The 27,852-nt window shown below is 39.8% G+C and overlaps 1 protein-coding gene across 1 annotated transcript in view; it reads right to left on the minus strand.

The window, feature by feature from the left end:
• DNAH12 (dynein axonemal heavy chain 12) overlaps positions 1–27,852 on the minus strand; it is a 229,604-nt gene that overhangs the window by 196,369 nt on the left and 5,383 nt on the right. Inside the window, exons 2-3 of the mRNA XM_073811265.1 lie at positions 16,723–16,851; positions 15,876–16,073 (exon numbers count right to left, since the gene is read on the minus strand). Of these exons, the coding sequence (XP_073667366.1) occupies positions 15,876–16,045 (170 nt within the window). The 5' untranslated portion in view covers positions 16,046–16,073; positions 16,723–16,851. The remainder of the gene's footprint in view (positions 1–15,875; positions 16,074–16,722; positions 16,852–27,852) is intronic.

The raw sequence follows: 27,852 nt of genomic DNA on the forward strand, positions 1-27,852 counted from the left end.
CAGGCTCAGTAGTTCTGGCAAACGGGCTTAGTTGCTCCGTGGCATGTGGGATCTTCCCGGACCAGGGATCGAACCCATGTCCCCTGCATTGGCAGGCGGATTCTTAACCACTGCGCCACCAGGGAAGTCCCTACTAGGTTTTATTAAAACATAGCAGCAACAAGTTTCAAGGAATTTATAAACTGAAAGTGTAGGAAGATAAGATCAGAGTGCCATATAAAAAGTATGGGAGGGCTTCTCTGGTGGCGCAGTGGTTGAGAGTCCGCCTGCCGATGCAGGGGACACGGGTTCGTGCCCCGGTCCGGGAAGATCCCACATACCGTGGAGCAGCTGGGCCCGTGAGCCATGGCCGCTGAGCCTGTACATCCAGAACCTGTGCTCTGCAATGGGAGAGGCCACGACAGTGAGAGGCCCACGTACCGCAAAAAAGAAAAAAAAAAAACGTATGGGACCCTGATGGTTCAGAGGAGGGACAAGTTCACTTCCACCTGAAGGTATATTTGAAGGTTATGTGAACAAGTTAGCATTTGCAATAAGCTTGAAATGAAGAAGAGGATCTCAGTTGGAGATGTGGCTTTCCTGGGCAGATGGATCTGAAAAGATAAAGGCCCTAAGAAACAGAGAGACAAGGGAACAATCAAAGGCAAAAATTGAAAATAAGGAGTTGTCCAATCTGCTCAGAAGTTATGGAACGAGATGGAGATAAGTTTGGAGAAGTGGACTGGAATATCTAGCTAAGGGTCTCAAATAGCAAGCTTTTTTATTAGTAGACAATGGGGAGTCACTAAGAGTTTTTAAGCATGAGAACATTTTTAGAAAGACAAATCTACCAGTTGGTAAAGTCTAAATACGCTAGAAGAGATGGCCAAAGCAGAAAGTATACAAGGGAAAGAAAAGAGACTTAAGAAAGAAGATTGAAGGATGTCAAGCGTGACAGGAATGAGGAAGAACAACTGAAGGAGGCAAAGGAGACATGGTCAGAGGCAAAAGGAGAACTAAAAGGAATTTGAAGGGAAGGATGGCCCCCAGAACAATAAAGGCATAAACTAGTAAATGCCATAAAGAAAAACATCATGTCTGTTTTGCTCACCGATCTATCCATAGCACTTAGATAGTGTCCATCAAGGTCAATAAATATCTGTAGAATGAATGATCAGAATAGTGGATGTGGAAAAGATTCTGCATATCTAGTTCAGTACTTTCTTTAATGCATGAATACTCTCAAAAATTTCAAGTTGTACCCCAGGATGGGTGAGGGGAGATGACATTCATCACTTTCTGAGGTAGCTAAATTTATTGTCAGCTAGCTCATATTCTTCGAAATAAATTTCTAGAGTTGTATCCTTTTAAATTATATTCTCTGGAGCTATATAAAAAAGTCACATTCCTCTTCTTTGTTACCCTTCCAAAACTTAGTAATACCTATCCAGTTCCTTTGACCATTCCTGTCAATAAAAGTTACCATTTATGGTGAGTTTCTGACGTTCTAGGCATTGGCATAAGATCTTTATATGCATGGATCTCATTTAACTCTCACAGAAATCCTAAGAGGTAACCATTATTATAATATTATCCCCATCTTACAGATGGGAAGATGAGGATAAGCAAAGTTACTTGACTTGCCAAATTCACATTAATAAGCTGTAGAGATGGGATATGAACTCAGGCCTGTCTAAACTCCTCCCCATTAAGCAAATCAGTTCCCTTCAAATTAGGTAGTTTCAAAATTCCTCACTCTCATTGGTAGCTATAATGGTTTAGCAACATCCATCTTATAGTGTGACCCCAGAATTCCAGATGTTGCTTGACCAATGGAGGGTGAAAATTTTCTCTCCCACATTCTAGACATTCTTCATTTATTAAAAGAGACTAAGACTGAATTAGCTTTTATGAGTAGCCTCATTTCCCTGTTGTGCCTTACTGAGCTTGACTAAATCAAAATTAAAACACGATGACACAAAACCTATGGGATGCAGCAAAAGCTGTTTTAAGAGGGAAGTTTATAGCAATACAATCTCACCGCAGGAAACAAGAAAAATCTCAAATAAACAATCTAACCCTACACTTAAAACAACTAGAGAAAGAAGAACAAAGAAAACCCAAAGTCAGTAGAAGGAAAGAAACCATAAATATCACAGCAGAAATAAATGAAATAGAAATGAAGAAAACAATAGCAAAGATCAATAAAACTAAAAGCTAGTTCTTTGAGAAGATAAATAAAATTGATAAACCCTTAGACAGACTCATCAAGAAAAAAGGTAAAGGATGCAAATCAATAAAATTGGAAATGAAAAAGGAGAAATCACAACTGACACTGCAGAAATACAAAGGATTATAAGACACTACTACAAAAAACTATATGCCAATAAAATGGACAACCATGAAGAAATAGACAAACTCTTGGAAAGGTACAATTTTCCAAGACTGACCAGGAAAAATTAGAAAATATAAACAGACATATCACAAGTAATGAAATTGAAAACATAATTTAAAATATTCCAAAAAACAAAAGTCCAGGACCAGATGGCTTCACAGGCGAATTCTATCAAACATTTAGAGAAGAGCTAATACAGATCCTTCTCAATCTCTTCTAAAAAATTGCAGCAGGAGAAACACTCCCAAATTCGTTCTACAAAGCAACCATCACCCAGAAAAAGATATCAAAAAAAACAAGATTAAAGACCAATATCACTGATGAACATAGATGTAAAAATCCTGAACAAATTACTAGCAAACAGAATCCAACAACACATTAAATGGATCATACACCGTGATCAAGTGGGATTTATTCCAGGGATGCAAGGATTTTTCAATATACGCAAATAAGTCAATGTGATACACCACATTAACAAATTAAGGAATAAAAACCATATGATCATCTCAATAGATGCAGAAAAAGCTTTCAACAAAATTCAACACCCATTTGTGATAAAAATTCTCCAGAAAATGGGCATGGGGGAACCTACCTCAACATAATAAAGGCCATATATGACAAACCCACAGAGAGCATGATTCTCAATGGTGAAAAACTGAAAGCATTTCCTCTAAGATCAGGAACAAGACAAGGATGTCCACTATCGCCACTCTATTCAACATAGCTTTGGAAGTCCTAGCCACAGCAATCAGAGAAGAAAAGGAAACAAAGGCAATCCAAATTGGAAAAGAAGAAGTAAAACTGTCACTGTTTGCTGATGACGTAATACTATACATAGATAATCCTAAAGATGCCACCAGAAAACTACTACAACTAATCAATGAATTTGGTAAGGTTGCAGGATACAAAATTAAGTCACAGAAATCTCTGGCATTCCTATAAACCAACAATGAAAAATCAGGAAGAGAAGGAAACACTCCCATTTACCACTGCAACAAAAGAATAAAATACCTAAGAGTAAACCTGCCTAAGGTGGCAAAACACTTGTACTCAGAAAACTATAACACACGGATGAAAGAAAACAAAGATGACATAAACAGACGGAGAATATATCATGTTCTTGGATTGGAAGAATCAATATTGTGAAAATGACTATACTACCCAAAGCAATCTACAGATTCAATGCAATCCCTATCAAACTACCAATGGCATTCTTCACAGAAGTAGAACAAAAAAATTTACATTTTGTATGGAAACACAAAATACCCCGAATAGCCAAAGCAATCTTGAGACAGAAAAATGGAGCTAGAGGAATCAGGCTCCCTGACTTCAGACTATATACTACAAAGCTACAGTAATCAAGACAGTATGGTACTGGCACAAAAACAGAAATATAGGTCAATGGTACAAGATAGAATGCCCAGAGATAAACCCATGCACATATGGGCACCTAATTTATGACACAGGAGGCAAGAACATACAACGGAGAAAAGGCAGCCTCTTCGATAAGTGGTGCTGGGAAAACTGGACAGCTACATATAAAAGAATGAAATTAGAACACTCCCTAACACCATACACAGAAATAAACTCCAAATGGATTAAAGACTTAATAAGACCAGACGCTATGAAACTCTTAGAGGAAAATATAGGAAAAACACTCTTTGACACAAACCACAGCAAGATCTTTTTTGACCCACCTTCTAGAGTAACAGAAATAAAAACAAAAATAAACAAATGGGACTTAAAAGCTTTTGCAGAGCAAAGGAAACCATCAACAAGACCAAAAGACAACCCTCAGACTGGGAGAAAATATTTTCAAATGAAACAACAGACAAAGGATTAAACTCCAAAATATACAAACAGCTCATGGAGCTCAATACCAAAAAAACAAACAAGCCAATTGAAAAATGGGTGGAAGACCTAAATAGACATTTCACCAAGGAAGACATACAGATGGCCAAGAAGCACATGAAAAGATGTTCAACATCACTAATTATCACAGAAATGCAAATCAAAACTACAATGAGGTTTTTTTTTGTTTTTTACATCTGTACCTTTTTCTTTTTTTAACATCTTTATTGGACTATAATTGCTTTACAATGGCGTGTTAGTTTCTGCTTTAAAACAAAGTGAATCTGTTATACATATACATATGTCCCCATATCTCTTCCCTCTTGCGTCTCCCTCCCTCCCACTCTCCCTTTCCCACCCCTCTAGGTGGTCACAAAGCACCGAGCTGATCTTGCTGGGCTACACGGCTACTTCTCACTAGCTATCTATTTTACATTTGGTAGTGTATATATGTCCATGCTACTCTCTCACTTTGTCCCATCTTACCCTTCACCCTCCCCTTATCCTCAAGTCCATTCTCTAGTAGGTCTGCATCTTTATTCCCGTCTTACCCCTAGGTTCTTCATGACCTTTTTTTTCTTGTTTAGATTCCACATATATGTGTTAGCATATGGTATTTGTTTTTCTCTTTCTGACTTACTTCACTCTGTATGACAGACTCTAGGTCCATCCACCTCACTACAAATAACTCAATTTCATTTCTTTTCATGACTGAGTAATATTTCATTGTATATATGTGCCACATCTTCTTTATCCATTCATCTGTTGATGGACACTTAGGTTGCTTCCAAGTGGATGGGTATTGTAAACAGAGCTGCAATGAACATTGTGGTACATGACTTATTTTGAATTACGGTTATCTCAGGGTATATGCCCAGTAGTGGGATTGCTGGGTCATATTGCTGGCGGTTCTACTGTTAGATTTTTAAAGAACCTCCATACTGTTCTCCATAGCGGCTGTATCAATTTACATTCCCACCAACAGTGCAAGAGGGTTCCCTTTTCTCCACACAATCCACAGCATTTATAGTTTGTAGATCTTTTGATGATGGCCATTCTGAACGAAGTGAGATGATATCTCATTGTACTTTTTTTTTTTTTTTTTTTTTTTTTGCGGTACATGGGCCTCTCACTGTTGTGGCCTCTCCCGTGGCAGAGCACAGGCTCCGGACGCGCAGGCTCAGCGGCCATGGCTCATGGGCCCAGCCGCTCCGCAGCATGTGGGATCCTCCCGGACCGGGGCACGAACCCGTGTCTCCTGCATCGGCAGGCAGACTCTTAACCACTGCACCACCAGGGAAGCCCTCATTGTACTTTTGATTTGCATTTCTCTAATGATTAATGATGTTGAGCATTCTTTCAAGTGTTTGTTGGTAATCTGTATATCTTCATTGGAGAAATGTCTATTTAGGTCTTCTGCCCATTTTTGGATTGGATTGTTTGTTTTTTTGATATTCAGCTGCATGAGCTGCTTGTATATTTTGGAGATTAATCATTTGTCAGTTGCTTCATTTGCAAATATTTTCTCCCATTCTGAGGGTTGTCTTTTGGACTTGTTTATGGTTTCCTTTGCTGTGAAAAACCTTTGAAGTTTCATTAGGTCCCATTTGTTTATTTTTGTTTTTATTTCCATTTCTCTAGGAGGTGGGTCAAAAAGGATCTTGCTGTGATTTATGTCATAGAGTGTTCTGCCTATGTTTTCCTCTAAGAGTTTGATAGTTTCTGGCCTTACATTTAGATCTTTAATCCATTTGGAGTTTATTTCTGTGTATGGTGTTATGGAGTGTTCTAATTTCATTCTTTTGTATGTAGCTGTCCAGTTTTCCCAGCACCACTTATTGAAGAGGCTGTCTTTTATCCCCTGTATATTCTTGCCTCCTTTATCAAATATAAGGTGACCATATGTGCATGGGTTTATCTCTGGGCTTTCTATCCTGTTCCATTGATCTATATTTCTGTTTTTGTGCCAGTACCATACTGTCTTGATTACTGTAGCTTTGTAGTATATAGTCTGAAGTCAGGGAGCCTGATTCCTCTAGCTCCATTTTTCTGTCTCAAGATTGCTTTGGCTATTCAGGGTCTTTTGTGTTTCCATACAAATTGTGAATTTTTTTGTTCTAGTTCTGTGAAAAATGCCAGTGGTAGTTTGATAGGGATTGTATTGAATCTGCAGATTGCTTTGGGTAGTAGGGTCATTTTCACAATGTTGATTCTTCCAATCCAAGAACATGGTATATCTCTCCATCTATTTGTATCATTTTTAATTTCTTTCATCAGTGTCTTATAGTTTTCTTCACACAGGTCATTTGTCTCCTTAGGTAGGTTTATCCCTAGATATTTTATTCTTTTTGCTGCAATGGTAAATGGGAGTGTTTTCTTAATTTCACTTTCAGATTTTTCATCATTAGTGTATAGGAATGCAAGAGATTTCTGTGCATTAATTTTGTATCCTGCAACTTTACCAAATTCATTGATTAGCTCTAGTAGTTTTCTGGTGGTATCTTTAGGATTCTCTATGTATAGCATCATGTCATCTGCGAACAGTGACAGTTTTACTTCTTTTTATTCAATTTGTATTCCTTTTATTTTTTTCTTCTCTGATTGCCATGGCTAGGACTTCCAAAGCTATGTTGAATAACAACAGTGAGAGTGGACATCCCTGTCTTGTTCCTGATCTTAGAGGAAATGCTTTCAGTTTTTCACCATTGAGGATGATGTTGGCTGTGGGTTTGTCATATATGGCCTTTATTATGTTGAGGAAAGTTCCCTCTATGCCTACTTTTTGGAGGGTTTTTTTCATAAATGGGTGTTGAATTTTGTCAAAAGCTTTCTCTGCATATATTGAGATGATCATATGGTTTTTCTCCTTCAATTTGTTAATATGGTGTATTACATTGATTGATTTGTGTATACTGAAAAATCTTTGCATTCTTGGGATAAACCCCAGTTTATCGTGGTGTATGATCCTTTTAATGCGCTGTTGGATTCTGTTTGCTAAGTATTTTGTTCAGGATTTTTGTATCTATGTTGATCAGTGATATTGGCCTGTAGTTTTCTTTCTTTGTGACATCTTTGTCTGCTTTTGGTATCAGGGTGATGGTGGCCTCGCAGAATGAGTTTGGGAGTGTTCCTACCTCTGCTATATTTTGGAAGAGTTTGAGAAGGATATGTGTTAACTCTTCTCTAAATGTATGACAGAATTTGCCTGTGAAGCCATCTGGTCCTGGGCTTTTGTTTGTTGGAAGATTTCTTTTTTTTTCTTTGCGGTACGTGGGCCTCTCACTGTTGTGGCCTCTCCCTTTGCAGAGCACAGGCTCCAGACATGCAGGCTTAGCGGTCATGGCTCACGGGCCCAGCCGCTCCACGGCATGCAGGATCTTATGGACCGGGGCACAAACCCGTGTCCCCTGCATCGGCAGGTGGACTCTCAACCACTGCGCCACCAGTGAAGCCCTGTTGGAAGATTTTTAATCACAGTTTCAATTTCAGTGCTTGTGATTGGTCTGTTCATATTTTCTGTTTCTTCCTGGTTCAGTCATGGAAGGTTGTGAATTTCTAAGAATTTGTCCATTTCTTCCAGGTTGTCCATTTTATTGGCATATAGTTGCTTGTAGTAATCTCTCATGATCCTTTGTATTTCTGCAGTGTCAGTTGTTACTTCTCCTTTTTCATTTCTAATTCTATTCTATTGATTTGAGTCTTCTCCCTTTTTTTTTGATTGAGCCTAATGGTTTATCAATTTCGTTTATCTTCTCAAAGAACCAGCCTTTAGTTTTATTGATCTTTGCTATCATTTCTTTCATTTGTTTTTCATTTACTTCTGATCTGATCTTTATGATTTCTTTCCTTCTGCTAACTTTGGGGTTATTTTTGTTCTTCTTTCTCAAATTGCTTTAGGTGTAAAGTTAGGTTGTTTATTTGAGATGTTTCTTGTTTCTTAAGGTAGGGCTGTATTGCTATAAACTCCCTCTTAGAACTGCTTTTGCTGCATCCCATAGTTTTTGGGTCGTCGTGTTTTCCTTGTCATTTGTTTCTAGGTATTTTTTTCATTTCCTCTTTGATTTCTTCACTGATCTCTTGGTTATTAAGTAGTGTATTGTTTAGCCTGCATGTGTTTGTATTTTTTACAGATTTTTTCCTGTAATTGATATCTAGTCTCATAGCATTGTGGTCAGAAAAGATACTTGATACAATTTCAATTTTCTTAAATTTACCAAGGCTTGATTTGTGACCCAAGATATGATCTATCCTGGAGAATGTTCCATGAGCACTTGAGAAGAATGTGTATTCTGTTGTTTTTGGATGGAATGTCCTATAAATACCAGTTAATTCCATCTTGTTTAATGTATCATTTAAAGCTTGTGTTTCCTTATTTATTTTCATTTTGGATGATCTGTCCATTGGTGAAAGTGGGGTGTTAAAGTCCCCTACTATGAATGTGCTACTTCCGATTTCCCCTTTCATGGCTGTTAGTATTTGCCTTATGTATTGAGATGCTCCTATGTTGGGTGCATAAATATTTACAATGTTTATATCTTCTTCATGGATTGATCCCTTGATCATTATGTAGTGTCCTTCTTTGTTTCTTGTAATAGTCTTTGTTTAAAGTCTGTTTTGTCTGATATGAGAATTGCTACTCCAGCTTTCTTTTTTTTTTTTTTTTGCGGTACGCGGGCCTCTCACTGTTGTGGCCTCTCCCCTTGTGGAGCACAGGCTCCAGACATGCAGGATCAGTGGCAATGGCTCACGGGCCCAGCCGCTCCGCGGCATGCGGGATCGTCCCGGACTGGGGCACAAACCCATGTCCCCTGCATCGGCAGGCGGACTCTCAATCACTGCGCCACCAGGGAAGGCCCTCCAGCTTTCTTTTAATTTCCATTTGCATGGAATACCTTTTTCCATCCCCTCACTTTCAGTCTGTATGTGTCCCTAGGTCTGAAGTGGGTCACTTGTAGACAGCATATATATGGGTCTTGTCTTTGTATCCATTCAGCCAGTCTATGCCTTTTGGTTGGAATATTTAATCCATTTACGTTTAAGGTACTTATCTATATGTATGTTCCTATTACCATTTCCTTGATTGTTTTGGGCTTGTTATTGTAGCTCTTTTCCTTCTCTTGTGTTTCCTGCCTAGAGAATTTCCTTTAGTATTTGTTGTAAAGTGGTTTGGTGGTGCTGGATTCTCTTAGAATTTGCTTGTCTCTAAAGGTTTTAATTTCTCTGTCAAATCTGAATGAGATTCTTGCAGGGTAGAGTAATCTTGGTTGTAGGTTTTTCTCCTTCATCACTTTAAATATGTCCTGCCATTCCCTTCTGGCTTGCGAAGTTTCTGCTGAAAGATCAGCTGTTAACCTTATGGGTATTCCCCTGTGTGTTACTTGTTGTTTTTCCCTTGCTGCTTTTAATATTTTTTCTTTGTATTTAATTTTTGATAGTTTGAATAATATGTGTCTTGGCATGTTTCTCCTTGGATTTATCCTGTATGGGACTCTCTGTGCTTCCTGGACTTGATTAACTATTTCCTTTCCCATATCAGGGAAGTTTTCAACTATAATCTCTTCAGATATTTTCTCAATCCCTTTGTTTTTCTCTTCTTCTTCTGGGACCCCTATAATTCGAATGTTGGTATATTTCTTGTTGTCGCAGAGGGTCTGAGACTCTCCTCAATTCTTTCCATTCTTTTTTCTTTATTCTGCTCTGCAGTAGTTATTTCCACTATTTTACCTTCCAGGTCACTTATCCGTTCTTCTGCCTCAGTTATTCTGCTATTGATCCCTTCTAGAGAATTTTTAATTTCACATAGTGTGTTGCTCATCACTGTTTGTTTGCTCTTTAGTTCTTTTAGGTCCTTGTTAAATGTTTGTTGTATTTTCTCCATTCTATTTCCAAGATTTTGGATCATCTTTACTATCATTACTCTGAATTCTTTTTCAGGTAGACTGCCTATTTCCTCTTCATTTGTTAGATCTGGTGGGTTTTTATCTTGCTCCTTCATCTGCTGTGTGTTTCTCTCTCTTCTCATTTTGCTTAACTTACTATGTTTGGGGTCTCCTTTTTGCAGGCTGCAGGTTCGTAGTTCCCATTGCTTTTGTTGTCTGTCCCCAGTGGCTAAGGTTGGTTCAGTGAGTTGTGTAGGCTTCCTGGTGGAGGGGACTACTGCCCATGTTCTGGTGGATGAAGGTGGATCTTGCCTTTCTGGTGGGCAGGTCCACGTCTGGTGGTGTGTTTTTGGGTGTCTGTGGCGTTATTATGATTTTAGGCAGCCTCCCTGCTTATGGATGGGGTTGTGTTCATGTTGTGCTAGTTTTTTGGCATAGGGTGTCCAGCACTGTAGCTTGCTGGTCATTCAGTGGAGCTGGGTCTTGGCGTTGAGATGGAAATCTCTGGGAGCTTTTCGCCATTTGATATTACGTGGAGCTGGGAGGTCTCTTGTGGACCAGTGTCCTGAACTTCACCGTCCCACCCCAGAGGCGCAGCCCTGATGCCTGGCTGGAGTAGCAAGAGCCTGTCATCCACATGGCTCCTAATAAAAGGGAGAAAAGAAAGAAAGAAAGAAGAAAGAAAGAAAGAAAGAAAGGAAGGAAGGAAGGAAGGAAGGAAGGAAGGAAAGAAGACAAAATAAAATAATGTAAAATAAAATAAAATATAGTTATTAAAATAAAAAATAATTAAGAAAAAAAATTTTTAAGTAAAAAAAACGGACAGACAGAACCCTAGGACAAATGGTGAAAGCAAAGCTATACAGACAAAATCACACGCAGAAGCATACACATACACAGTCACAAAAAGAGAAAAAGGGATAAATATATACATATCGTTGCTCCCAAAGTCCACCTCTTCAACTTGGGATGATTCGTGTTCTATTCAGGTATTCCACAGATGCAAGGTACATCAAGTTGATTGTGGATATTTAATCTGCTGCTCCTGAGGCTGCTGGGAGAGATTTCCCTTTTTCTTCTTTGTTCACACAGCTCCCGGGGTTCAGCTTTGGATTTGGCCCCGCCTCTGCATGTAGGTCACCAGACAGCATCTGTTCTTCACTCAGACAGGACGGGGTCAAAGGAGCAGCTGATTCAGGGACTCTGGCTCACACAGGCTGGGGGGAGGGATGGGTATGGATGCGGGGCAAGCCTGCAGTGGCAGAGGCCAGAGTGACGTTGCCCCAGCCTGAGGCACGCCATGCATTCTCCCGGGGAAGTTGTCCCTGGATCTCGGGACCCTGGCAGTGGCGGGCTGCACAGGCTCCCAGGAGGGGAGGTGTGGATAGTGACCTGTGCTCGCACACAGGCTTCTTGGTGGCTGCAGCAGGAGCCTTAGTGTCTCATGCCCATCTCTGGGGTCCGCGCTGATAGCCGCGGCTCATGCCCGTCTCTGGAGCTCCTTTAAGCTGTGCTCTCAATCCCCTCTCCTCGCGCAACAGGAAACAAAGAGGCAAGAAAAGTCTCTTGCCTCTTCGGCAGCTCCAGACTTTTTCCCAGACTCCCTCCCAGCTAGCTGTGGTGCACTAGCCCCCTTCAGGCTGTGTTCACGCAGCCAACCCCAGTCCTCTCCCTGGGATCCGACCGAAGCCCAAGCCTCAGCTCCCAGCCCACGCTCACCCCGGCAGGTGAGCAGACAAGCCTCTCGGGCTGGTGAGTGGTGGTCGGCACCGATCCTCTGTGCGGGAATCTCTGCACTTTGCCCTCCGGACCCCTGTTGCTGCGCTTTCCTCCGTGGCTCCGAAGCTTCCCCCCTCTGCCACCCGCAGTCTCCACCCATGAAGGGTCTTCCTAGCTTGTGGAAACCTTTCCTCCCTCACAGCTCCCTCCCACTGGTGCAGTTCCCGTCCCTATTCTTTCGTCTCTGTTTTTTCTTTCTTCTTTTGCCCTACCCAGGTACGTGGGGAGTTTCTTGCCTTTTGGGAGGTCTAAGGTCTTCTGTCAGCGTTCAGTAGGTGTTCTGTAGGAGTTATTCCACATGTAGATGCATTTCTGATGTATTTGTGGGGAGGAAGGTGAACTCTGTGTCTTACTCTTCCACCACCTTGAAGCTCCTTACAATGAGGTATTAACTCACGTCGGTCAGAATGGCAATTATCAAAAAATCTAGAAAAAATAAATGCTGGAAAAATGTGTGGTGAAAAGGGAACCCTCTTGCACTGTTGGTGGGAATGTAAATTGATACAACCACTATGGAAAACAGTATGGAGGTTCTTTAAAAAACTAAAAATAGAACTACCATATGACACACCAATCCCACTACTGGGCATATACCCTGAGAAAATCACAATTCAAAGAGACATGTACCACAATGTTCAGTGCAGCACCATTTGCAATAGCCAGGACACGGAACCAACCTAAGTGTCCATCGACAGATGAATGGATAAAGAAGATGTGGCATATATATACAATGGAATATTACTCGGCCATAAAAAGAAACGAAATTGAGTTATTTGTAGGGGGGTGGATGGACCTAGAGTCTGTCATACAAAGTGAAGTCAGTCAGAAAGAGAAAAACAAATACCATATGCTAACACATATATATGGAATCTAAAAAAATAAAAGGTATTGATGAACCTAGTTGCAGGGCAGGAATAAAGAGATAGATATAGAAAATGGACTTGAGGACCTGGGGTGGGAGGGCGAAGCTGGGGCTAAGTGAGGGTAGCATCGACATACATATACTACTGAATGTAAAATAGTTGGCTGGTGGAAAATAGCACAGGGAGATCGGCTCGGTGCTTTGCGATGACCTAGAGGGGTGCGATAGGGAGCATGGGAGGGAGGCTCAAGAGGGAGGGGATATGGGGACATATCTATGCATATGGTTGAATTGCTTTGTTGTGCAACAGAAACTAACACAGTATTGTGAAGCAATTATACTCCAATAAAGATCTATTAAAAATAAAATTCCTAAGGCTTTCTCACATGGAGTAGAAAATGTGCCTGGAATATCCTCCTTCCTCTTTTCTTTGTTAATTGTCAAGGCCCAGGCCAGACTCCCCTTCATCCATCATTTTCTCTGTGAGCAGCCTAGCTCTCAGTGATCAATACTTTCAAGGATTATACTTTGGTATGCTAGTTGGCACTAGCTACCTTGCACTGCAATGATCCCAACATAAATATGCGTAACTACCTTGAGCTCTTTATATATAAATGTCACCCTTTAATATAGCAATAATTTCCTGGAGTGTGTTTTCTCTACTGATATAAATAAAAAGAGCTGAGAAGAATGTAAGAGCTAGTGTTTTCACTCCCTGTTTTTGCTTTCTGTGTTAACAATCAAAAAACAGATAAATAAACAAAATTGGATAATTTCAAAGGACTGTGTAAGAGACTACATATGGTGAAGGAGAGAAAGGCTGGTCTGAATCAAGAGGGATTCCTAGTGGCCAAGGAAGAAGTGGCTCATTCATGGGAATCTGGAAAGCTACAAAACAATTTTCGATCTTTGCTCAGCCAAGTGTTCCGAGGAACTGGTCCCAGCAGAGGGCTCTGTTCTGCCCAGGACTCCTTACATCCCACCTTACTCCTGGAACTCTCTATCCACAGACCTCACCTGATAATACTCTTCCCCAGGTCCCTGATACTCTAGTGACATAGACCTTTGTCAATTCCCAGAACACACTGAAAGCATTCACATTGCAGGGCTTTCATGCTTGCTATCCCCTTTGCTACAGTGGTGTTCTCATGTTTATTTAAATGACAAACTTCTTATTCTTTAGATCTCTATATATCACCTCCACGGGACTTTCCTGCAATGTTCCTAGAAACATCTTCCCTGTCACTCTCTATCCCACTATTTTATTTCTTCATAGTATTTATCACCATCTAAAGGGTTAACATAATTTTTTTTTTAATTTATTTATTTATTTATGGCTGTGTTGGGTCTTCGTTTCTGTGCGCGGGCTTTCTCTAGTTGTAGCGAGCGGGCGTCACTCTTCATCGCGGTGCGCGGGCCTCTCATTGTCGCGGCCTCTCTTGTCGCGGAGCACAGGCTCCAGACGCGCAGGCTCAGTAGTTGTGGCTCACGGGCCCAGTTGCTCCGCGGCATGTGGGATCCTCCCAGACCAGGGCTCGAACCCGTTTCCCCTGCATTGGCAGGCAGACTCTCAACCACTGCGCCACCAGGGAAGCCCCTAACATAATTTTTTTTAATGTGTTTACTATCTGCCTCCTCCCACCAGAATATAAGCTTCTGAAAGACTAAAGTCCTTTCTGTTGTGTTCTCTGTGGTCTTTCTAGTAACAAGCACAGTGTTTGGATAACAGTAGATATTTAATATCCGTTAAATAGATGTAAGAGAATATGTAGACAGGGTTAAAGCTGCACAAAGGGGATTAGGAGAAAGCTTTCCAGAGGAGGTGATTCATAAACTAAGCCTTGAATAAACTGTATAAGTATTCAGATAGACTTTTCAGTGAAGGAAACTGCAGGGAGCAATTGTGAAATTTATTTTTCACTAAATGTAAAAATATGGAACTGCAAGTAGTTCAACATTCTGAGATTATAAAAGGTTTTGGAGCAAGAACAATATGTAACTCCTAAGGAACCCCTTTTTCTATTCTCTAAATCTACTGAAACATTGGTTAGTCTTAGAAATTAAAGGGGTAAAGGGTATCTGACAATACATATACTGCCATTAGTTAATATACCTTATAAGTTTGGATTTAAATATGATTAGAAGATTGACAGACTAATAGTAATGTAAATTTAAAGAAGTTATATGATTAACAGACCTGTTTATTTTAAGGAAAGTAAAATCAGCAAAAACTTAAATTATTTTAACTAGCAACAATATGATCATCAACAATGTAACAGAGAATAAAACTTAGTCAGTTGCAAAAATAGCTATAAAGGAGGCAGACCAAAGAGGGAAAGAGAATGCAGAAAGAGAAGCAGAAATCCACCAGAGAGAAATTCCCCGTTTTATAGTTCAGTGTTAGGTTCAAAGCGTACAGAGCTCAGTATCTTTTTCTTCTTATTTATCCCTAGAGCCCAGCAGAATCAGGTACCTAGGAAATTCTCAGTAACTGCTGAATTGACTGAACCATCCTTATCAGTGCCTTTGGTAGCTGGTACCTAAATTAGTTTTAATTTCCACTAAATTGGAGCGGAAAGGGTAGGATGTCAGACTATATTTTCTTTTGTATGGAAAAAAATTTTAAGTACAAGTAGTTTCAAGGTATTTTATTAAGTATTTGCTCCAGTGTAATGCTATTTGTAGAGGCCCAGTTACTTGGTCTTACTTTCAGGGACCAGTATGGTTATAATATATCACAAGGAGGAATAGCGTGGTGTTCAAAGTATGTGAACTCTAGGACCAGACTGTCAGGGCCTAAACTCAAGCTGTGAGACCTTCGGCAAGTTACTTAACTTCTCTGCACCTCAGTTTACTCATCTATATATAGAAATAACAATAGTACCCATCGTATAGGGTTGTTGTGAGAAGTATAGGTAAAACAATAAAAACAATGCTTAGAATAAACACTATAAGCACTATATAACATTTACTATCATTACAATTACTTTTTCAATTGTTTTCCTACTTGAATTTGAAGATGATATTTTGACCATGAACAACCTAAATAGTTAAACTTTTTAGGAGAATACAAACACTAATTATTTCACTCAAATTCCAAACAAGGATTATTTACTAATATGCTACTTACACTAACTGATTAATTGTCTTCTGCTGCTCCTTGGATCTTCTGTAACTCAGCAGCTTACTTTGTGCTGGTGTGTCAACACCTATGTCTTCCAGGGGACGAACAATGGGAGGTAACTTCAAGTTCAGAGCCTCTTTTTCTGCTGCAATGGCAGTTTTGTTTGTATCTGACATCTTGGTCCCCTAAAGATTAAAATATACTCTGAGGAGAAAAAGTCCGTAAAGCCATTATTGTAAAAGCTAGCCTCGATATATTCATTACATATCAATACCAAAAATTCTAGGCCTCTTTATATCTTTTTCCCAAGGATGGCAGTTGAGATAAATGGGCAGGGATTCCTGTTACAGCTCTACCATTCATTGCTATGAACAAATGAAGCCAGTCACTTCCCGGTGAGTGAGGGCTTCAGTTTCCTCATGGCTGAAATTAAGGAACTGGATTAGATGCTCTCTAAATACCTGTACAGTTCTACAATTTTGAGTTCAAATTTTCCCTAAGAAGCAAATCACAACAACAACAAAATCCAGTTGTTGAGGTATAATCTCTCTCCCCAAAAAGCTGCTACTTTAACATCATTAATATTTTTAAACATCACTATTGTATCTTAGTTTTGCTACCTTCCTAGAAAGCCATACTATGACCAAACAAAAATAGGCATGCTAAGTGCATAAGAAATCTAAAATGTCATATAAATGCTGAATAATTAACTGTGATATCAACTGCATTTGCTGCAGATGCCCACACAATTTGGAGATTCCTGCCTTGAAAAAGACAGTTTCTGCTGGCGCCCAGTTCAAAATCTCCTCCCCTGGGAGAGGGGTGAAGAGAAAAGCTGAGGACAAGAAAGTACCTCTCTGATTGTTTTCACTACTTCCCGGCTGCTCAGATAAGAGGGGTACGTTCAATGAACTTCTCTAATGGTGAACGGGAGAGAAAACAGGGTTGAATCCTCCGGAACGCCCTACGGGGTCCTGCCGAGCTGGTGAAAGGAAGAGAGAAAACAGGGTTGAATCCTCCGGAACGCCCTGCCGAGCTGGGCAGTCGCCTGCCGCGTAGAAACAAAGTTGTCGCCATAGAAACTGTCGCCATCGCAACTAGAGAGACTGGGCAAATGTTGCCTGGAGAGGCAGTTGCTGAGTGCCACAGATTAGGATTACCTGTCACAACAATAATTCATTACTCGAGTAAATGGAGGGTCAGTGAATGAGACTTTTTTACCTAACTCTCTTCCCTTAGAAAGGGCACAGAATCAGGATCTTCAAATTGTGGAAAACTGCAAGACTGGAAATTCGGATCCGTTGGAAAATAGATTTATATAAACACTCTCAAGGAAGATCAAGTCTTCAAGTGTCCCCATAGCGACTTCCCTGTAAATATTATAACTAATCAAGATTTTAATTTATCTTTTTTCTCTATCCAGTATTTGTTTAGACAGCACTTCTTTCAGAAAATTTTTGGCAGAGAAGATTAAGCTGTGTAAATTTTTTGAGTATGCATGAAGAGAGAAATGTGAAACTTTGCTATTTGAGGCTGCACAATGGATACTCCATCTAAATGATAATAGCCTACACAAATACCATGTGCATAAATAAAATTGGTAGATAAATAAATCCTGGTGGTGTATTAATGGCATATTCATTCAACAAATATTTGAGCATCTTCTATGTGCCAGTCGGCATGTAAAGAATTTTTTTTTAATGAGAGTACAGCCTACACTATTGTGTCTAGCAAACAGTTGTTCCTCTAGAAATTTCATTTGAGTCAGTGAATGAACAAATTGAAATTCCTCCCAGCTTGTAAAAACAAACTATTTTCTGTGGAAAACAAAACACTTGTGATTTTTTTGTCACAGTGTCTTTTTAAAAAATTTTATTGAAATATAGTTGATTTACAATGTTGTGTTAGTTTCAGGTGTACAGCAAAGTGAGATATATATATATATATTCTTTTTTAAGATACTTTTCCATTATGGGTTATTACAAGATATTGAGTATAGTTTCCCATGCTATACAGTAGCTCCTTATTTGTTATCTATTTTATATATAGTAGTGTGTATATTTTAATCAAAAACTCCTAATTTATCCCTCCCCCACCTTTCCCCTTTGGTAACCGTAAGTTTATTTTCTATGTCTGTGAGTCAATTTCTGTTTTGTTAATAAATTCATTTGTATCATTTTTTCAGATTCCACATATAAGCAATATCATATGATATTTGTCTTTCTGTGATGGTTTTTTGACATGTCAATTTGGTTAGGCTAAACTACAGAACTGAACGGAGGACAGTATTATATCATGCACTCACCTTCTCCCAGTTACTCAATCAAATACTAATCTAGGGCTGCTGTGAAGAGATTTTGCAGATGTAATTCAAGTCCCCTGTAAATTGATGTTAATCTAGGGAGATTATCTGTGTGGGTCTCACTCAGTCAGTGGAAGTCCTTTTAAAAAGTTTTAGACATGCCCTGAGTTAGACTCCAAACAGCAGCTAGGTGTACAGGTGCTCTCCCCTTTCTGGCTCTTTCCTTCCTGACAGCCTGCCCCTACAGATTGTGGACTTGCTTCATGATCCCCTACAGTTACATAAGCCAGTTCCCTGTAAGAAACCCTATATATAAACATACAATGGATACATATAGGGTATATATATAATCTACTGGTTATAATCTTAATCTTCTGCTTCCCTCATTAGATCCTAACTAATACAATGTACATCTTTTGTCAAACAGGTTTTAATAGGTATAATTTACATACTATAGAATTCACCATTTTAAAGTATACAATTCAATGGGTTTTTCAGTAAATTTATACAGTTGTGCAACCACTACCAAGATCCAGTTCTAAAAAATTTCCATCACTGCAAAAAGTTCCCTTGACGTCATAAACAGCCAATCCTCACTCCCACCTCCAGTCCTAGGCAACCACTGATTTACTTTTGGTCTCTATAGGTTTACAACTTCTGAAAATGTCATGTACATGGAATCATGTATTATGTGGTCTTTTGTGTCTGGCTTCTTTCACTTAATAATGTGTTTGAGGTTCATCTATATGTAGTATGTGAGAGAAGTTCATTCCTTTTTACTGATGGATAGTCTTCCATTATATGGATATATCATATTTGGTTTATTCATTCACAAGTTGATGGACATTTGGATTGCTTTCAGTTCGGGGCTATTGTGAATAATCCTTCCATGAACATTTGTGTGCAAATCTTTGGATGAACATACATTTTCATTTCTCATTGGTAGGAATTGCTGGGATAAATGATAAGTGTATGTTTGACCTTTTAAGAAACTGTCAAACTGTTTTCCAAAGTGGCTGAAAGATTATACATTTCTACCAGAAAAATATAAGCATTCCAATTTTTCCACATCCTTGCCAACACTTGGTATTGTCTATCTTTTTTATTCGAGGTATTTGAATGGGCATACAGTGGTATCTCATTGTGGTTTTAATTTGCATTTCCCTAAATGCAAATATGTTAAATATCTTTTCATGTGCTTATTATCCATTAACATATCTTCTTTTTTGATGAAATGTTTATTTAGATCTTTTATCCATTTTTAAATTGGAATATTTCCATTTTTATCATTAAGGGGTAAGAGTTCTTTACATTCTGGATACAAATCGTTTATCAGATAATTTGCAAATATATTCTCTTGGCCTGTAGCTTGCCTTTTCATTTTCTTAATGGTATCTCTTTTTTTTAACATCTTTATTGGAGTATAATTGCTTTACATTGTTGTGTTCATTTCCGCTTTATAACAAAGTGAATCAGCTATACGTATATATATATCCCCATATCCCCTTCCTCTTAAGTCTCCATCCCACCCTCCCTATCCCACCCCTCTGGTGGTCACAAAGCACTGAGCTGATCTCCCTGTGCTATGCAGCTGCTTCCCACTAGCTATATACTTTATATTTGGTAGAGTATACATGTCCATGCCACTCTCTCACTTCGTTCCAGCTTATCCTTCCCTCTCCCTGTGTCCTCAAGCCCATTCTCTACATGTGCATCATTATTCCTGTCCTGCCCCTAGGATCTTCAGAACAATTTAATTTTATTTTTTAGATTCCATATATATGTGTTAGCATATGGTATTTGTTTTTCTCTTTCTGACTTACTTCACTCTGTATGACAGACTCTAGGTCCATCCACCTCACTACAAACAACTCAATTTCATTTCTTTTTATGGTTGAGTAATATTTCATTGTATGTATATGCCACATCTTCTTTATCCATTCATCTGTCGATGGACACGTAGGTTGCTTCCATGTCCTGGCTATTGTAAATAGAGCTGCAATGAACATTATGGTACATAACTCTTTGAATTATGGTTTTCTCAGGGTATATGCCCAGTAGTGGGATTGCTGAGTCACATGGTGGACCTATTTTTAGTTTTTTAAGGAACCTCCGTACTGTTCTCCATAGTGGCTGTATCAATTTACATTGCCGCCAACAGTGCAAGAGGGTTCCCTTTTCTCAACACCCTCTCCAGCATTTATTGTTTGTAGATTTTTTGATGATGACCATTCTGACCGAAGTGAGGTGATACCTCATTGTAGTTTTGATTTGAATTTCTCTAATCATTAGTGATGTTGAGCATCCTTTCATGTGTTTGTTGGCAATCTGTATATCTTCTTTGAAGAAATGTCTATTTAGGTCTTCTGCCCATTTTTGGATTGGATTGTTTCTTTGATATTGAGCTGCATGAGCTGCTTGTATATTTTGGAGATTAATCTTTTGTCAGTTGCTTCATTTCCAAATATTTTCTCCCATTCTGATGGTTGTCTTTTCGTCTTCTTCATGGTTTCCTTTGCTGTGCAAAAACTTTTAAGTTTCATTAGGTCCCATTTGTTTATTTTTGTTTTTATTTCCATTTCTCTAGGAGGTGGGTCAAAAAGGACTTTTCTGTGATTTACATCATAGAGTGTTCTGCCTATGTTTTCCTTGAAGAGTTTTATAGTGTTTGGTCTTACATTTAAGTCTTTAATCCATCTGGAGTTTATTTTTGTGTATGGTGTTAGGGAGTGTTCTAATTTTATTCTTTTACATGTAGCTGTCCAGGCTTTCCAGCACCACTTATTGAAGGCTGTCTTTTCTCCACTGTATATTCTTGCCTCCCTTATCAAATATAAGGTGACCATATGTGTGTGGGTTTATCTCTGGGCTTTCCATCCTTTCCACTGATCTATATTTCTGTTTTTGTGCCACTTCCATACTATCTTGATTACTGTAGCTTTGTAGTATAGTCTGAAGTCAGGGAGCCTGATTCCTCCAGCTCCCTTTTTCTTTCTCAAGATTGCTTTGGTTATTCAGGGTCTTTTGTGTTACCATACATATTGTGAAATTTTTGGTTCTAGTTCTTTGCAAAATGCCAGTGGTAGTTTGATAGGGATTGCATTGAATCTGCAGATTGCTTTGGGTAGTAGGGTCATTTTCACAATGTTGATTCTTCCAAACCAAGAACATAGTATATCTCTCCATCAGTTGGTATTATCTTTAATTTCTTTCATCAGTGTCTTATAGTTTTCTGCATACAGGTCTTTTGTCTCCTTAGGTAGGTTTATTCCTAGGTATTTTATTCTTTTTGCTGCAATGGTAAATGGGAGTGTTTCCTTAATTTCTCTTTCAGATTGTTCATCATTAGTGTATAGGAATGCAAGAGATTTCTGTTCATTAATTTTGTATCCTGCAACTTTAGCAAATTCATTGATTAGCTCTCGTAGTTTTCTGGTAGCATCTTTAGGATTCTGTATGTATAGTATCGTGTCATCTGCAAACAGTGACAGTTTTAACTCTTCTTTTCCAACTTGGATTCCTTTTTTTTTTTTGTGGTATGCGGACCTCTCACTGTTGTGGGCTCTCCCATTGCGGAGCACAGGCTCCGGAAACGCAGTCTCAGCGGTCACAGCTCACAGGCCCAGCCGCTCCGTGGCACGTGGGATCCTCCCAGACCGGGGCACTAACCCGCATCCCCTGCATCGGCCGGCAGACTCTCAACCACTGCGCCACCAGGGAAGCCCTGTATTCCTTTTATTTCTTTTTCGTCTCTGACTGCTGTGGCTAAAACTTCCAAAACTATGTTATATAATAATGCTGAGAGTGGGCAACCTTGTATTGTTCCTGATCTCAGAGGAAATGGTTTCAATTTTTCACCATTGAGAATGATGTTTGCTGTGTGTTTGTCATATATGGCCTTTATTATGTTGAGGTAAGTTCTCTCTATGCCTACTTTCTGGAGAGTTTTTATAATAAATGGGTGTTTGTTGAATTTTGTTGAAAGCTTTCTCTGCATCTGTTGAGATTATCACATGGTTTTTATCCTTCAGTGTATTAATATGGTGTATCACATTGATTGATTTGTGTATATTGAAGAATCCTTGCATTCCTGGGATAAACTCCACTTTATCATGGTGTATTGTCCTTTTAATGTGCTGCTGGATTGTTTGCTAGTACTCTGTTGAGATTTTTGCATCGATGTTCATCAGTGATATAGGCCTGTAGTTTTCTTTTCTTGTGACATCTTTGTCTGGTTTTGGTAACAGGGTGGTTTCGTAGAATGAGATTGAGAGTGTTCCTCCCTCTGCTGTATTTTGGAAGAGTTTGAGGACAGGTCTTAGCTCTTCTCTAAATGATTGATAAAATTCACCTGTGAAGCCATCTGGTCCTGGGCTTTTGTTTGTTGGAAGATTTTTTATCACAGTTTCAATTTCAGTGCTTCTGATTGGTCTGTTTATATTTTCTATTTCTTCCTGGTTCAGTCTCGGAAGGTTGTGCTTTTCTAAGAATTTGTCCATTTCTTCCAGGTTGTCCATTTTATTGGCATATATTTGCTTGTAGTAACCACTCATGATCCTTTGTATTTCTGCAGTGTCAGTTGTTACTTCTCCTTTTTCATTTCTAATTTTATGGATCTGAGTCCTCTCTCTTTTTTTCTTGATGAGTCTGGCTAATGGTTTATCAATTTTGTTTATCTTCTCAAAGAACCAGCTGTTAGTTGTATTGATCTTTGCTGTTATTTCCTTCATTTCTTTTTCATTTATTTCTGATCGGATCTTTATGATTTCTTTCCTTCTGCTAACTTTGGGTTATTTTTCTTCTTCTTTCTCTAATTGCTTTAGGTGTAAGGTTAGGTTGTTTATTTGAGATTTTTGTTTCTTGAGGTAGGATTGTATTGCTATAAACTTCCCTCTTGGAACTGCTTTTGCTGCAGCCCATAGTTTTTGGGTCGTCGTGTTTTCAATGTCATTTGTTCCTAGGTATTTTTTGATTTCCTCTTTGATTTCTTCAGTGATCTCTTGTTTAGTAGTGTATTGTTTAGCCTCCATGTGTTTGTATTTTTTTACAGTCTTTTTCCTGTAATTGATATCTTTCTCATTAGAGTTGTGCTCGGAAAAGATAACTGATACGATTTCAATTTTGTTAAGGTTACCAAGGCTTGATTTGTGACCCAAGATATGATCTATCCTGGAGAATGTTCCATGAGCACTTGAGAAAAAAGTGTATTCTGTTGTTTTTGGATGTAATGTCCTATAAACATGAATTAAGTCCATCCTGTTGAATGTATCATTTAAAGCTTGTGTTTCCTTATTTATTTTCATTTTGGTTGATCTGTCCATTGGTGAAAGTGGGGTGTTAAAGTCCCCTACTATGATTGTGTTACTGTCAACTTCCCCTTTTATGGATGTTAGCATTTGCCTTATGTACTGAAGTGCTCCTAGGCTGGGTGCATAAATATTTACAATTGTTGTATCTTCTTCTTGGATTGATCCGTTGATCATTATATAGTGACCTTCTTTGTCTCGTGTAACAGTCTTTATTTTAAAGTCTATTTTGTCTGATATGAGTATTGTTACTCCAGCATTTTTTTTTTTCCCGGTACGCAGACCTCTCACTGTTGTGGCCTCTCCCGCTGCGGAGCACAGGCTCCGGACGTGCAGGCTCAGCAGCCATGGCTCACGGGCCTAGCCGCTCCGCGGCATGTGGGATCTTCCTGAACTGGGGCATGAACCCGTGTTCCCTGCATCGGCAGGCGGACTCTCAACCACTGCACCACCAGGGAAGCCCTCCAGCTTTCCTTTAATTTCCATTTCCATAGAATATCTTTTTCCAACCCCTCACTTTCAGTCTGTATGTGTCCCTAGATCTGAAGTGGATCTCTTGTAGACAGCATATATACAGGTCTTTTTTTTGGGTATCCATTCAGCCAGTCTATATCTTTTGGTTGGAGAATTTAATCCATTTACATTTAAGGTAATTATCAAAATGTATGTTCCGGGGGACGAGGGGAAGATGGCGGAATAGTAAGATGCGGAGATCACCTTCCTCCCCACAGATACACCAGAAATACAACTACACGTTGAACAACCCCTACAGCACACCTACTGAACGCTGGCAGAAGACCTCAGATCTCCCAAAAGGCAAGAAACTCCCCACGTACCTGGGTAGTGCAAAAGAAAAAGGAATAAGCAGAGACAAAAGGATACGGACGGGATGTGTACCAGTGGGAGGGAGCCGTGAAGGAGGAAAGGTTTCCACACACTAGGAAGCTCCTTCGCGGGGGGAGACTGTGGGTGGCAGAGGGGGGAGGCTTCGGAGCCGCGGAGGAGAGCACAGCAACAGGAGAGCAGAGGGCAAAGCAGAGAGATTCCCGCACAGAGGATCGGTGCCAACCAGCACTCACCAGCCCGAGAGCCTTGTCTGCTCACCCACCGGGGCGGGCAGGGCTGGGAGCTGAGGCTCAGGCTTCGGTCAGAGCACAGGGAGAGGACTGGGGTTGGCGGTGTGAACACAGCCTGCAGGGGGTTAGTGCACCACGGCTAGCCTGGAGGGAGTCGGGGGAAAAGTCTGGACCTGCCAAAGAGGCAAGAGACTTTTCTTGCCTCTTTGTTTCCTGGTGCGTGAGGAGAGGGGAGTAAGAGCGCTGCTTAAAGGAGCTCCAGAGACAGGTGCGAGCCGCGACTAAAAGCGCGTACCCCAAAGACGTGCATGAGACGCTAAGTCTGCTGCTGCCGCCACCAAGAAGCCTGTGTGTGAGCACAGGTCACTATCCACACCCCCCTTCCAGGGAGCCCGTGCAGCCCGCCACTGCCAGGATCCCGGAATCCAGGGACTACTTCCCCGAGGGAACACACGGCGCACCTCAGGCTGGTGGAACGTCACGCTGGCCTCTGCCGCCGCAGGCCCGCCCCGCAGTCCGTACCCCTCCCTCCCCCCAGCCTGAGTGAGCCAGAGTTCCCGTATCAGCTGCTCCTTTAACCCCGTCCTGTCTGAGAGAAGAACAGACGCTTTCAGGCGACCTACATGCAGAGGCGGGGCCAAATCCAAAGCTGAACCCCAGGAGCTGTGTGAACAAAGAAGAGAAAGGGAAATCTCTCCCAGCAGCCTAAGAAGCAGTGGATTAAATCTCCACAATCAACTTGATGTACCCTGCATCTGTGGAATACATGAATAGACAACGAATCATCCCAAATTGAGGAGGTGGACTTTGAGAGCAAGATTTATGATTTTTTCCCCTTTTCCTCTTTCTGTGAGTGTGTATGTGTATGCTTCTTTGTGAGATTTTGTTTGTATAGCTTTGCTCTGACCATTTGTCCTAGGGTTCTATCCGTCCGTTTTGTGTTGTTTCATTTTTTTTCTTAATAATTATTTTTTATTTTCATAACTTTATTTTATTTTATTTTATCTTCTTTCTTTCTTTCTTTCCTTCCTTCCCTTCTTTAGACAACAAATCATCCCAAAATGAGGAGGTGGACTTCGAGAGCAAGATTTATGATTTTTTCCACTTTTCCTCTTTTTGTGAGTATGTGTGTGCTTCTGTGTGAGATTTTGTCTGTATACCTTTGCTTCCACCATTTGTCCTAGGGTTCTATCTGTCCATTTTTATGTTGTTGTGGTTGGGTTTTTTAAAAATTTTTTCTTAATAGTTTTCTATTTTAATAACTTTATTATATTTTATCTTACTTTATTTTATTATATTTTATCTTACTTTATTTTATTTTACTTTATCTTCCTTCCTGTCCTTCCTTCCTCCTGCTCTCCCTCCCTCCTTTCTTTCTTTCCTTCCTTCTTTCTTTCTTTCTACTTTTTCTCCCTTTTATTCTGAGCCGTGTGGATGAAAGGCTCTTGGTGCTGCAGCCAGGAGTCAGTGCTGTGCCCCTGAGGTGGGAGAGCCAACTTTAGGACACTGGTCTACAAGAGACCTCCCAGCTCCACATAATATCAAATGGTGAAAATCTCCCATAGATCTCCATCTCAACACCAGCACCCAGCTTCACTCAACGACCAGCAAGCTACAGTGCTGGACACCCTATGCCAAACAACTAGCACAACATGAACACAACCCCAACCATTAACAGAGAGGCTGCCTAAAATCTTAATAAGTCCACAGACACCCAAAAACACACCACCAGACGTGAACCTGCCCAACAGAAAGACAAGATCCAGCCTCATCCACCAGAACACAGGCACTAGTCCCCTCCACCAGGAAGCCTACACAACCCACTGAACCAACCTTAGCCACTGGGGACAGACACAAAAAACAACAGGAACTACGTACCTGCAGCCTGCAAAAAGCAGACCCCAAACACAGTAAGATAAGCAAAATGAGAAGACAGAAAAACACACAGCAGATGAAGGAGCAAGATAAAAACCGACCAGACCTAACAAATGAGGAGGAAAAAGGCAGTCTATCTGAAAGAGAATTCAGAATAATGATAGTAAAGATGATCCAAAATCTTGGAAATAGAATAGAAAAAATGCAAGAAACATTTAACAAGGACCTAGAAGAACTAAAGATGAAACAAACAACGATGAACAACACAATCTGAAATTAAAAATACTCTAGATGGGATCAATAGCAGAATAACTGAGGCAGAAGAACGGATAAGTGACCTGGAAGATAAAATAGTGGAAATAACTACTGCAGAGCAGAATAAAGAAAAAAGAATGAAAAGAACTGAGGACAGTCTCAGAGACTTCTGGGACAACATTAAACGCACCAACATTCGAATTATAGGGGTTCCAGAAGAAGAAGAGAAAAAGAAAGGGACTGAGAAAATATTTGAAGAGATTATAGTTGAAAACTTCCCTGATATGGGAAAGGAAATAGTTAATCAAGTCCAGGAAGCACAGAGAGTCCCATACAGAATAAATCCAAGGAGAAATACGCCAAGACACATATTAATCAAACTGTTAAAAATTAAATACAAAGAAAACATATTAAAAGCAGCAAGGGAAAAACAACAAATAACACACAAGGGAATCCCCATAAGGTTAACAGCTGATCTTTCAGCAGAAACTCTGCAAGCCAGAAGGGACTGGCAGGACATATTTAAAGTGATGAAGGAGAAAAACCTGCAACCAAGATTACTCTACCCAGCAAGGATCTCTTTCAGATTTGATGGAGAAATTAAAACCTTTGCAGACAAGCAAAAGCTGAGAGAGTTCAGCACCACCAAACCAGCTTTACAACAAATGCTAAAGGAACTTCTCTAGGCAAAACACAAGTGAAGGAAAAGATCTACAATAATGAACCCAAAACATTAAGAAAATGGGATTAGGAACATACATATCGATAATTACCTTAAATGTAAATGGACTAAATGCTCCCACCAAAAGACACAGATTGGCTGAATGGATACAAAAACAAGACCCATATATATGCTGTCTACAAGTGACCCACTTCAGACCTAGAGACACATACAGACTGAAAGTAAGGGGATGGAAAAAGATATTCCATGCAAATGGAAACCAAAAGAAAGCTGGAGTAGCAATTCTCATATCAGACAAAATAGACTTTAAAATAAAGACTATTAGAAGAGACAAAGAAGGACACTACATAATGATCAAGGGATTGATTCAAGAGGAAAATATAACAATTGTAAATACTTATGCACCCAACATAGAACCACCTCAATACATAAGGCAAATACTAACAGCCATGAAAGGGGAAATCGGAAGTAGCACATTCATAGTAGG

Source organism: Tursiops truncatus, chromosome 10 (genome assembly GCF_011762595.2).
Source record: "Tursiops truncatus isolate mTurTru1 chromosome 10, mTurTru1.mat.Y, whole genome shotgun sequence".
Lineage (NCBI taxonomy): Eukaryota > Metazoa > Chordata > Mammalia > Artiodactyla > Delphinidae > Tursiops > Tursiops truncatus.